We start from the raw sequence: 12544 nt of genomic DNA on the forward strand, positions 1-12544 counted from the left end.
AGATACTAGCTGGTTTTATAGGAGGAGGTAGAATTGATTTCTTTGTAGCAAACAGGAAAAGAGCTTAAGTGAAAAGTAAAACTTGGGAGCTAAATAAAAGATGACTCCTGAGTTCTTTGTTCAGCTCAGACAGACTTACAGGGCTGCCGCAGTGCTCAGAGCCGTCTCCTGCTCTTCCCGGAATCTCCCGTTTCGGACTGCTCATGTTACACTCAGCCTCCTTGACCAGAAAGAGCTGTTCATCCAATGCCTCCTTCTGCAGCTGCAGTTTCTGTACATAGCCAGTTTGGGTCTCCAGTTCCTTTTCCAGGGAAAAGATGATCCTGTCCTTGGCTTTAATCTCATCCATCTGAATTAAATGACACCCAGGACATTTTATTTAAAAATGTTGTAAAAAAAAATGCATTTTTACAATGGTAGGAGTTTAACTTCTTTCCTTTGATTGTTATGGGAAAAAATTATGACTGTACAGGTATACCGAATTTATGAACAAGAGAAGGCAACACTGTGTAATGAAAGGCTACCCTTGGATAATGAGGCATCAAAGAGAGTAAATTTTCTCTCTGGTATATCCTGTGTAGATGCTTTAGCTCAATATATTGTTTGAAATAGTCTAGGTTGGTTGGATTTAGAAAGAAGAGGTTAACTTTAAAATGGGTCATTTGTAAAATAAAACAAAATAAAATGGGTCATTTGTGTTAATAAAGACAGATACTCAATATTCTATTACAGTGTTTCCCAGGACAATTTTTGATGTTCCTTCCTGTTTGGAGGAATAGCCTCTAAACAGCAGCATGCACTATGGTCATTTTCTGCTGACAAAGCCGTAGACTTTCCAGGACACTAGTCAGTTCCTAAGGCCAGTATGTTTGCATTCAGGTGGCAAATGTGGAGTGAATTCAGGAGTGAATTTGGAACATTGTTCGTGTTAGGTGGATCTTTCCATTGAGCAAAGAGCTAAGGCAACCATTTTATTACCATCAGAGAAAACCATGGTCGGGACAAGAGGAGGAATGGGAAACATCTGGTAATATTAGCCACTGTTTCCCCTCCTATATCTGTGGGACATATTTATGGACCCCAACTCTCACTTCTTTTAAGTCTCAGCATGGTCTCAGAATTATTTGTCAACTAAAGGCCACAAGCATTTGATAACAACTGATCAGGAGCTTCATTGGACTGAAAAATTTGTGCCATTCCTGGTGAGGGCTAGTGAAGTTAATGACTTTAAACAATTTCTGAAGAAAGCATAGCCATCAGGCAAAATCTTTCTTCTTGTTTTATTATATTTCATGAGAATATTTAAAGTGGAGATAGGATAGAGACATTTAATATAAATGATATTATACTGTTCTCTTTATAAAAATGTCCCCTTATTTATAACAAATCACTTTGTGTAAATCTTTCTTTGCTATGTTCCTTATATAAATATGCCTATGTATATATTTGGAACAAAAATTGATGCATAGTCCCATTTTTCCCCAGGTAACTATCTGCAAGATCCTGTCTCTCAGTCACAGGATTACATTTTAGATCAATATTGGAAGGACATGGGGCTAAATTTTGCATGGTCCTGTGATATCAAATGATAACTTAATGAGTAGTCAAACACTATCCTTAAATTCCAGAATGAAAGCACTGTTTTTAGTTTCTACCTCCTTGTAGAAGATTTGAATCCAGTGTTTTTCTGAACTAGGTAGTACATTCATTTGTTAGACCTGTCATCTACGATGTCATTTACAGTTTACCATGGTTCCACGCCTCCGTGCTCCTAGTTGGTTCTGATGTACCCTACCTAAATGAACTTGCTGGGAATCACTCCCATACTACCCATATAATCATCTCATCATGGCCACATCCCACATCATAACTAAAATTTATTGATTTTTTACAACATTCAAGGCACTATCCTCAGAACTTTATACACCTTATCTCCTCTTATAACAGTCCTATCACACAAATTTTGTTATCACCATTTTACAGATGATAATTGAGGACCCGAAGGGTTTCCAACTTTGTCATAATCCTATAGTTAATAAGTAGTGAAACCAGATTTTAAGTTCAGTCTTCTGACCCCAAAGCCCATTCTAACAGGCTATGCAGTAATGATCCCAACATTACCCTTCCCCTTCCAGCACTTTCCAAAGTAGTTTTCTTTAGAATATCCACTAATCAGTGTCGACGAGTCTCTATTGCATAGTGATTTTAAGCATAGACTCAGGCTTCAGAATACTGAAAATCTTCCAAAATTCTAGTTTTTAGATGGGAAGGGGTGTCTACTAGAATTCCCTGGATAAATTTTCTAAACAGAATGGCTTTCATTTCTCTCCCTTCCAGTTCCAAAAAAATGGATCTGGGTGTAAGGATAGTAACAGAACAAGAAGAAAAAGTAAGTACATCTGCACTACTGAAAAACTTCCCATGTTATTCTGTTTGCACCCAGTTTTTTAACCACTCTTAAGGTTGCTTAGATTTTACATTGTTACTAAGAGAGAATGCATCGTCTACTTTAGCAGTATGCTGGTGAAAGGAAGTCAGAGAAGAAACTACAGATCAACAAGTGAATATACTTCCAGATTTTATATCGAAAACCACCGACAAACACAAATAGGTGTACAGCATCCTTTTCATTTACCCACCTGCTGACTCCAGACATAGTCCTGGTTCTTTCTTCATCAACTGTTGTCATTTCAAAAACCAAAGGCAAGGCAGAGACCAAAGTTTCTGCACTGTGTTTGGTTGCTATTGTCAACCAGGGCAATAGAATGAATTGCAAAGAATTTGGAAAGTGTGGCAAAGGTAACATTTTACGGTCACCCTATATTGTAGTACAAAGAAAACGACACATTTAGCTTTCAAAATATTCTATGGTAACCACTTTTACTTAAAATCGAGATCCTAGAGATATGGTCGAAGGAACATAACTGGAGTTCTTACAAAATAATTGCTTAGAATTGGCGGACACAAAAGGGAAGTGTAGTTTTCCTAAGAAAATATTATTATTTTTAAAGATTTTAAAGTACTCTCTTGGGGCTTGAATTCACAACCCTGAGATCAAGAGTTGTATGCTCCACCAAACGAGTCAACCAGGCGGCCAGAAAGTATTATTGTTGGAGAAGCATAAAGTGCATTCTAACAGGTGAGGGGTAATTTGATAAGACAGGACTAAGATACAACTAATGCTAAACATTCTGAGTATAGACGCATGTAAATGTTTCTTCTAAAATAATGGGACGTGGTCAACTTAGGACATTATGGATTTCAAATAATTGAAATAAAATAATATAATGAATAAATGAAATAATGAATAATGAAATAAAATAAATAATATAATGAATAATGAAATAAAACAAATAATTACATTTGTTTTATTTTCAGGTATAGTGAGAGACCAATGTGGTTTTTGGCCATACGTATTAAAAAGAAAGATTCAACTCTATAGGCTTGAAATAAGTCTTGGAAATTGGCAATAGCAAATAAAGTACTTAGGAACAGTTTAAAAATTATAGTGGCCACTGTTTTGAATGGCTCTTATTTATTTTGAGAAAGAAGATCTGTCTTAGAAATGACCAGAGTTCTTATGGCTCTATTTCTTGTTTTCAGACACAGTTCCTGGAAAGAAGACAGGTGAATCACTCAGGATGCTCTCAGCGGCTGCCATTTCAGATACCTTGAAAGCCACAGAAACTTTCCCCACTCCTGTAAAAAGCCAGTGGCATTTTATAAATAGAAAGCTCACAAAACATGTTGATTTTAGAAGAGCTCATAATTTAGAATATTTTTATAGACATTCAAGAAAATAGGAGTCATTGAAAAGATACTCTCCATATATGGCTGAAAGAAGCCAGTTGTTATGAGAAAGGTGATTCCCATGTTTTCTACATTTTACAATTCCAATTTTGGCTTGTCTTATCAATCCATTTATCTACTTACCTACCTACCTACAGACTTATCTTGTATTTTGGTCAGTGCTAAACAGGAGGTGAGCACTATTTATAATCCGCTCATGAGATACACCCGTAGAAGCATACCCATGGCATTCTAAAACCTGGGGAGAGAATGGTTGTGCGCCGACGTGCTGCCCTGGGTTACTGACCAGCCTCCGAATGTCCCGCTCTGATTCCCACTTGATCTTGGAGATGGCTTCCTGGTGGGACTGGTGCTCACTCCTAAGGTCGCCAGCCTTGATCTTATCTGCCTGGATCATATTGCTTAGAGCCTCGTCCACCTGCTTCTTGGCAGTTTTCAGGTCCGCAATTTCCTGTAAGAGCTTAAGGCGCTCGGCATCAAACAGCTTCCGGGCCTCCTCCCGGGCCTCAATGGTGAGCGCTGTCCTTACTTTGTCACTGCTGCCGTCCCGGAGAGCACACAGGGCCGACTTGAGCCTCTGGATCTCTCCATCCCGCAGCTTCACTGTCCTTGACATTTCTTGCTCATGCTGCTTGATGAGATTCTCCCTCACAGCCTGCAGCTCCTTCATCTTCTCCTCATGGAGCTTGGCTTTGAGTTCCGTCACCAGGACCGTGTGCTTGCGCTGCTCCAGCTCACGGATCCTCTTTGCTTCTTGAGTCTTCTCTCTTTCAAGCTTAGACACCTAAGGGCAGAGAGGCGAAAGGATGAAACTGGTGAGCCTCAAAGGGAAGGTGGGCTCTTGAGCAGGCCTGTAGCTCAGAGGCCTGGGCTCTCCCAATTCCTCACCTTTTCTTGTCTAGTCACTGAGTGCTCAGAGGGAAGGGAACCACAGGTCCCAGAGCTAGGAAGACAGTATAGGAAGGAGGAGATACCTGGAGATGCTTGTATTATTTGGTGCAGACAGTATCTGAGGTTTGGGGCCCTCACTATCCATCTGTGGTCTGCAGATAACCAACACAGGCATCGCCCAGAAGCTTGTCAGAAATGCAGAATCCAGGGCTCCTCTCCAGACCTACAACCAGGACGTGCATTTTAACAAGTCCCCAGGTGATTGTATGCACATTAAAATTAGGGCACAGTGCTATAACGGTTTTCACCTTGGTGGGGAGAAGTTCAGAACAGATCACCTGCAGAGCTTTTTAGAACACATCCCTGGCTAGGTGTAAGCTGATACATGTGTGCATCTTAGGACAGTTCAGAGCTCAGAATTATCATTAGACTAATAAAGTAGTGCCCAAAGTGATATTATAAATATTTCTCCTATTTCCCCCTTCTGTTTTGGCTGCTGTAATGGAGAAATAAAACCAACTGATATATCTTCAACCTCACCTTTTTTCTATGGCAACTTGGTTCTACCAGCAAACATTATGCATAAACACACACTAGCCCCAAACACTGTGGTACATTGGGCCACCTCTCTGTTCAAGGGGTCTGGTGGCTGTTACTTCTGCATGCTCCACGGCTGTCCCTTTGTGTCCTTCCCTGCCCCACTCAGCAACCTCTCCTGCTCCCCCAACCAACTAACCGTCCAAGCAGTTTAATAAAGTATTCCTTCTAACATTTAGACCTTTCAGGTATTTTGGTTAACAAAATCTTCTGTTTTGCTTCACTTCCGTTGATAATGTGGGTCTCCTTATAGATTAGCCATGGCACTACCTTAAACTGGCTGAGTCTGGCTCTGATTCAGTAGATTGGGAGGTGGAGGGGGGGGACCTGGCATGTGTGGCTTAGAGAAGCCTCTCAGCAAATGTTCTTTACTATCGTCTTCCTCCCCCTCTTCGTCTGTACTGTCTTTGTTCCTCTGCCTCTGTCGTGTACCACAGAATTACACTCTCTCTCTCCACACACACACACATTAACCTGGAAAAAAGGAAGAATTAGGGAACCCTGGGAGTAATATCCGGTTCAGTGAAATTGGGTCTCTGCCATTTGCAAAATAGGAAAGTTTCATGAAAAAATCATAAAGAGCCTCTCCAGTTAAAAAATGTTAAGATTCAAACTCCTTACTCAGATTGTTGTAATTATAATGGAAAGCGTGTGAGATTTTACTTACCTTAATAGTACCTACCTTTGGCTAGAACTGGATTTTCTAAGTCCACATGGCAATTTATGAATATTTTATTTTAAAGGCATAGCAATTATTACCACACTGGATATCCTAAAAGAACTCAGGGCACAAGGAGACTTGGGAAAATAAATAGCCAGGCATCCTTCAATGACTGTCTTTGATCTTGCCTCCACCTTCGGCCAGGGTCCCTTCCTAGTCACTTATTATTACATATGCTCTAGACCTGTGCTGCCCAATACAGTGATCACTGGCTACACAGAGTACTTAGAATATACCAAATCTGAACCAAGACTTACTCTAAATGAAAATACACACCAGAATGTAAAAACCTCAGCAATAATTTTTATATTGATTACAAGTTAAAATTATAATATTTTGGATGAATTAAATACAGTATGTTATTAAAACTAATGATTTCATTTTTACATTTTATAATTGTGGTTACAAGAAATTTAAAAATCACATACATGCCTTGCATTTGTGGACTGTTTGTATTTCTCCTGGACAGCTTTGCTCTAGGGTTCTTGTGTGTTGAATGAGGCAGGCTTTCATGATGGTGATATTTCTCCTAGTAAACCCCAGTATTTTTTTTAAGATTTTTTTTTTTTGAGAGAACAAGCATGGGGGAGGGTTAGGGTAGTGGGGGAGGGAGCAAGAGTCCCAAATAGACTCCACAGAGTATGGAGCCAACCCTGGGCTCAATCTTACCATCCCGAGATCACCACCTGAGCCAAAACCAAGAGGCAGATGCTTAACCAACTGTACCACCCAAGTGCCCCAGGAAAGCCCAGTTCTGACCCAATTTATGTGCTCAAAAATCACCCAGGGCGGCTCCTTTATGTTGCTGAATAAAACCCCAACATCTCAGCTTCACCTTTCCTGCTCTCAGAAGATTTGGTTGGACCCTCCCAGCTCCTGTTTCTGTTTCTCACTCTACCTCTCCTCACCTGTCCCACATTATAGGTACTGCTTCATTTTGTGATCTTGTCATTTCTCTCAAATTATAAACACTAATCTTTTGTGTCTAGACTGGAGATGAATGAAAAAAAAATGAAAATACACGTGTATGAAAAATATATTCCAGTCTGAAGATAAAAACAAATACAAACAAACACTGGCTTTCTTGTCCATCACTTGAAGGAATCCACAGAACCCAAAGAAAACTCAAAGGCATTGATTGATTACATTTGGCATTTTTCATGTCTGTTTATTTTGGTTGCCATGGAAACTGGCATTTTTGCAGGATTTCTAGGTATGACTTGTTTCTTAAGCTTGGGAGAAGTGTTTCACTATGAAGCAGACACAAAGGATGTGACTGACATTCAGGAAGGAAAAAAGCCAATTAAAATTTTTATAGTAAAATCACTTTCTGAAAATTATTTGCAGCTCAGACTGTACCAGTAAGAAAATAGAATTTACTATCTTACTGTAAATCGTACACAAAAAGAGAAAAAAATACTTAGAAGAAGAATCAATTTTGATAAGTGCTGTTGGATCACATAATAGCATTTATTGAGGGCTTACTGTGAGTTATACAGCTTCCTAAAGACTTCACACACATTACTGCATTTAACCTGGCAGCTCTGTGATGTAGGTAGTATCTGTGTCATCCGAATGTCAGATGAGAAAAGTGAGGACGAGTCTCTGCACAAGCACAGTGTGAAGAAGGCTGCTTAGCACCCAGCGTGGGCCAGCAGCTAGGTATGGGTTGGGTCCCAGACCTCCCTATGCGCTTAAAATAAATAAATAAATAAATAAATAATTATTCATTTCATTTCAGTTCAATTCAGTTTAATTTGGGAGAAAGAAAGAGTGCACATGCACCAGCTGGGGGAGGGGCAGAGGAAGAGGGAGAAGCTGACTCCTTGATGTGTGGAGAGCGCAACTTGGGGCTCTTGAGGGGCTCGATCTCACAACCCTGAGATCATGACCTGAGCCAAAACCAAGAGTTGGGTTCAACCAACTAAGTCACCCAGGTACCTCCTTCCTGTTAATTCTGAAACCTCTGGCAAACTGTTCTCTTCCCCAGCCTCCATTTTCTTATGTGTTAACTGGGATTCGGGGTCTCGTTCTCATATGGTGAGGGCTGACTTAGATAATGTATTAAAAGTCCTTCGGAAAGACTGGAACACCTGGGAGATTAATAATTATTAATACATGGTTAAATAGTATAGTATTAATTTTGATGAATATTGTTGATGCCATATTGGTATCATTATATAATGCAATGCTGTATTAATACCAATGACATAAATATAAGAACCCATATTATCAGGATAAGACTAACATGACTATTACTATATTATTAAGACCATAATAACTGTTCTCCTAACAGAAACCTTGAAAACAAAGGTAAAATTGGGTCTCCTGGAGATATCTTGAGTTCCCTGGCATTGGTGGCATCTAATTTTAACTTGGAAGATACTCAGATTATGTGTATGCAGGAGTGGGGTGTGGGATAGGACAGAGTAAGGGGATGAGCAGTGAACAGGCTTTGAAAGATATAGATTCCAAATTCCTTCTCCCCTGGAGGTTTTATGGAAGAAAAAAGTCACCAGGAAAATTTAATCCTCCTGGGGAGACCTTACACTGTGTCAGAAGGAGAAACATTCTGACTACTACCCCACCCTGCCTCACATGGTATTTTCCTTTCTAGTCTGGCCTTTGAAAGCCAGTGTAAATTCTGCCCAGATAACGATGGTCATGTCTGAACTTTAATGTGACCTTAGAAATCTAGGATGAAAAACTGGATGGCCTGATCCAAGGTGAGGAAGTTGAGAGGTTATCTAGGCAAGACAAGCTAACATGAGCTTGGGTGTGGATTATCTGCACTGGATGTTCCAGGATATCTAAACTCACAGTAGGCAGGGAGGCTCATGGGCACTTAGTAACTCGCAGTCAGAAGATATGAAGCTGCCCTATAGAAGTTTGTTTATAAGGGAAATTTTATAAAACCCGTAGAGGTACAAAGGCTTCTATTTTTTCATTTCTTACTTTTAGACACAGGCTTTCTGAACGCAAAACTAAAGGTACATAAAACAAGAAACGCTGCATCCCAAATTGGGGCGCTGAGCATGGAGGCTTTGGAGCAGTCATTTGAGGACAAGGATTGGCTGATTCCCTGGGAGTTCTAGAGGAGTTCAGATACTCAGCATTACCCAGGTCATTTGGGAATTTCCATCTTAGCTCCTCTACTCCCTATGTCATCGGGAGCACATCAGTTAAACCATTCGAACTCATTTTCTTTCTCCATGAAACTGGAATAGTAATCACACCTTGCTTTCCTCCCAGATAATGAAAAAATAGAAGCCTTTGTACCTACAATGAAGGCTGTCTCTGAGGGAAAGGAGGGAGCCCTTGGGAATAGGTGGGTGGGTTCCACATCTCACAGCAATCCCTAGTGAGCTCACACACCCCTGGGCTGCAGATCATTGCCTCACGCTGTTGACAGGAGAGACAGAGGAAAACACTAAAGTCTAATGGCTCAGAAAGCCATTAAAAAGCCCCCCCCCCCCAAAAAAAAAGACAGACCTGGGTGGAAATCTTTTCTTTGCCTGAGCCTGGAGTTTTCCATCTAAATAAATACTGTAACTGTATTTCTGCCATGAGGTTGTTGGGAAGTTTTTAAAAGGGAACATGAAAATGTATTCCATAAGCAGTATCGAGCATTTCCGGCATGCCAGGCAGCATTCAAAGCTCGGAAGGCACCTTCCTTAGGGGATCCCTTAGGAAGACATGGTCTCTTACGCATAACAAGCTTACATATTACTGGAGACAGGCAGGGGGCGGTTTGGCTGTGGGCAATGCATAAGCAAAAGAACAAAATCACTTCAGGCAGTACAAAGTTCTATGCTAAAGATGGAGTAGGGTGATGTGATAGAGTAAATGGATGTCAGAGCATTACTTGGACCAGGTGGTCAGAGTGGGGCTGACACCTGCGGGTCCTAAGTGCTATCTCAGTGCAGGAAGAGCCAGAGCACATGGCTGCCTTCCCTGACCAATCCCTACCATTTTGGAGGGACCGTAGCACCTCTCTGCTGCCCACAATCCATTCATTTTAGAGATGGGAAAATGCAGGCTCAGAAATGACAAGGACACGTGGCACAGAGGCCCCACTGTGTGTTCTTTCCTCTCCACCCCATGGTTCCATCTTCTTGGGTGTTGTACTTGAAGTTCAGTCAGAATGACCTGCTTACCTGCTTATTACTATCGGTGCTTGGAAAATCTTTCAGACAAATTTCTATTCATTAGATGTTGATTATGTCTAGTCTTTTTGTTTCATTTCCCTCCAGTGGAAATGCAGACCTATGAGAGAAGGATTCAGGTATGTTCATACCCCCACCCCCAACACTTCGTTTCTTTCTTTGAAATTTGGTTAACAGTGGAGAGTAAACTTCTGATATTCTCTCTCCCTTTGCCTAATGCTTCCAGTTTTTTCAAGATCTTCACATTTTTAAAGAGCACAGGAAGTACAAGACATGGAAACAACCTAAGTCCATCAGTGGATGAATGGATAAAGAAAAAGTGTACATATTATATACATATACAGGCTATATAATATATATATATATGATATGTACACAGATATACACAATGGAATATCATTAAGCCATTAAAAAGAAGGACATCCTGCCATTAGCAACAACAGAGATGGACCTTGAGAGTATTTTCTAGGTGAAATAAGTCAGAGACAGATAAACAAATACCATGTGATCTCACTTACATGCAGAATCTAAAAAACTTGAACCTACAAATACAGAGAAGAGATGGGTGGTTGTCAGAGACAGAGGGGGAGTTAGGAGTATGAGAAATGGGTGAAGGGGATCAAAAGGGACAAATTCCTAGTTATAAGATGAGTAAGTTCTGGGAATGTAATGTACAGCATGGTGACTATAATTAACAATACTGTATTATATTTTTGAAAGTTGTGGAGATCTTACAAGGAAAAAATTGTACAACTGTGAGATGATGAATGTTGAATAAACTTATTGTTGTAATCATTTTCTAATACATGCATATGTCAAATCATTACACTGTATACCTAAAATGAATATTATATATATCAATCATATCTCAGTAAAACTAGGGAAAATATATCACAAAAAGGAAAACAAGACCGTAAACTCTAGAGGAGAGGCAAAGGGAGTGGAAGAACTAGCTCTGCCACCTCCTAACATGTGACTCTGGGTGAATTATTTAACTTCACTGAATCTGTTTCCTCATCTGTAAAATGGGGATAACAATGCCCACTTATGATTAAATCATAATACTTAAAAAAAAAAGATTTTATTATTTATTTGAGAGAGAGAGCATGAATGGGAGAAGGGAAAAGGGGGAGAGATAGGGACAAGCAGTCTCTGCTGTGAGCACAGATCCCACCATAGGGCTTGATCCCACGACCGATATCAGGACCTTGAGATGAAACCAAGAATTGGATGCTTAAACAACTGAGCCATCCAGGTGCCCCTTGACTCATAATACTTAACATGCTTGACACAAACTAGCCACTCAGGACCAACACACACACATATACATTCTTATGAAGCAGATACTGCTATTTTCCCATTTGATGGACCAGGAAAGGAAAACACTGAGGGATTTTTATAACCTGCTCAGGGTCACTCAGGTGGTACATGAAAGAGGTGTGATTATGTCAGGATTGAATGTGCTTATTACAGTGTGTGATAGATAGTAAACATTCAATAAAGTGCAGCTATTTTTGTAATCACTTTAAAGCATTTATGACTCTGCTCTGTCGGCAGTGTGTCCTGTAAATGTCAAGGGGTGATGTATCTTTCTGGAAAAATGACTAATGCTCCACCATTTCAAAGGTTTCCACTCTTTAGCACATTTCCCAATAGCTGAACTGTCGTTTTATCATCATAGCTTAGGAGCCAAAGTGAGAATATGAATTCACATCTTGGAATTCTTTATATTCTCTCTCTTAAAACCTGGACTTTTAGAAACACAATCATTTTTATGATTATAAATTGCTTTATAACTTGCTTGCCCTCTAAATTCCCTTTGCTCTTTGGGGAAGGCTGCTGACAGGCAGTGGGGTTTTGTTTTAGTCCCTGTGCTGGGATTGCAATTAACTGCCACGGAGAGGGAGATGGGCTGCGGGGTGAAGACAGCAGAAAGAAGGCTAAAGACAGTGCTTTTATGTGTGAGGCTGACTTTCCCGGCTCTTGTCAGTGGAAAGGGGAGATGACGCTTGATCTGCTGACTTAGAGACTAGGCCTTGGATAAACAGGGAACCCTGTCCATGCTCAAGAGTCACCCCTTTTAAAAGTGTTGAATGTGTGGAAAATTGGCAGTGTAGGGTCTGCAGGACCTCTGCCTTTCTGAAACCTCTTGAGTTTGCTCTCTTTAAATCATCATCAGTTTATAGTTACCAGTCTCCAGACCAACAGGCTTCTCCCTATGAATGTAGTTTGTCATCCTGTCGTTACTACAATTAAAGGAGTCTGCCTCCCTTGAAATGTTACGCTGCCCCAGGGAAAGTTAAAACCAATGAAATGTTTTTAGACCGTGATACCTGGATGGAATCTTGAGAGCGCTGTG

The 12544-nt window shown here is 40.4% G+C and overlaps 1 protein-coding gene across 7 annotated transcripts in view; it reads right to left on the bottom strand.

Annotated features, from left to right (window-relative positions):
• Positions 1-12544, bottom strand: part of JAKMIP2 (janus kinase and microtubule interacting protein 2) — a 175537-nt gene that overhangs the window by 64450 nt on the left and 98543 nt on the right. For 6 of the 7 annotated variants that reach the window (XM_059174984.1, XM_059174983.1, XM_059174982.1 and 3 more), the window contains 2 exons: positions 4097-4594; positions 140-349 (listed from right to left, as the gene is read on the bottom strand). In XM_059174984.1, coding sequence (XP_059030967.1) covers positions 140-349; positions 4097-4594 — 708 coding nt within the window. Of the gene's footprint in view, positions 1-139; positions 350-4096; positions 4595-10176; positions 10286-12544 lie in introns of all 7 variants that reach the window. The other variant, XM_059174985.1, reaches the window with a different exon arrangement.

Source organism: Mustela lutreola, chromosome 5 (assembly GCF_030435805.1).
Source record: "Mustela lutreola isolate mMusLut2 chromosome 5, mMusLut2.pri, whole genome shotgun sequence".
Taxonomy (NCBI): Eukaryota; Metazoa; Chordata; class Mammalia; order Carnivora; family Mustelidae; genus Mustela; species Mustela lutreola.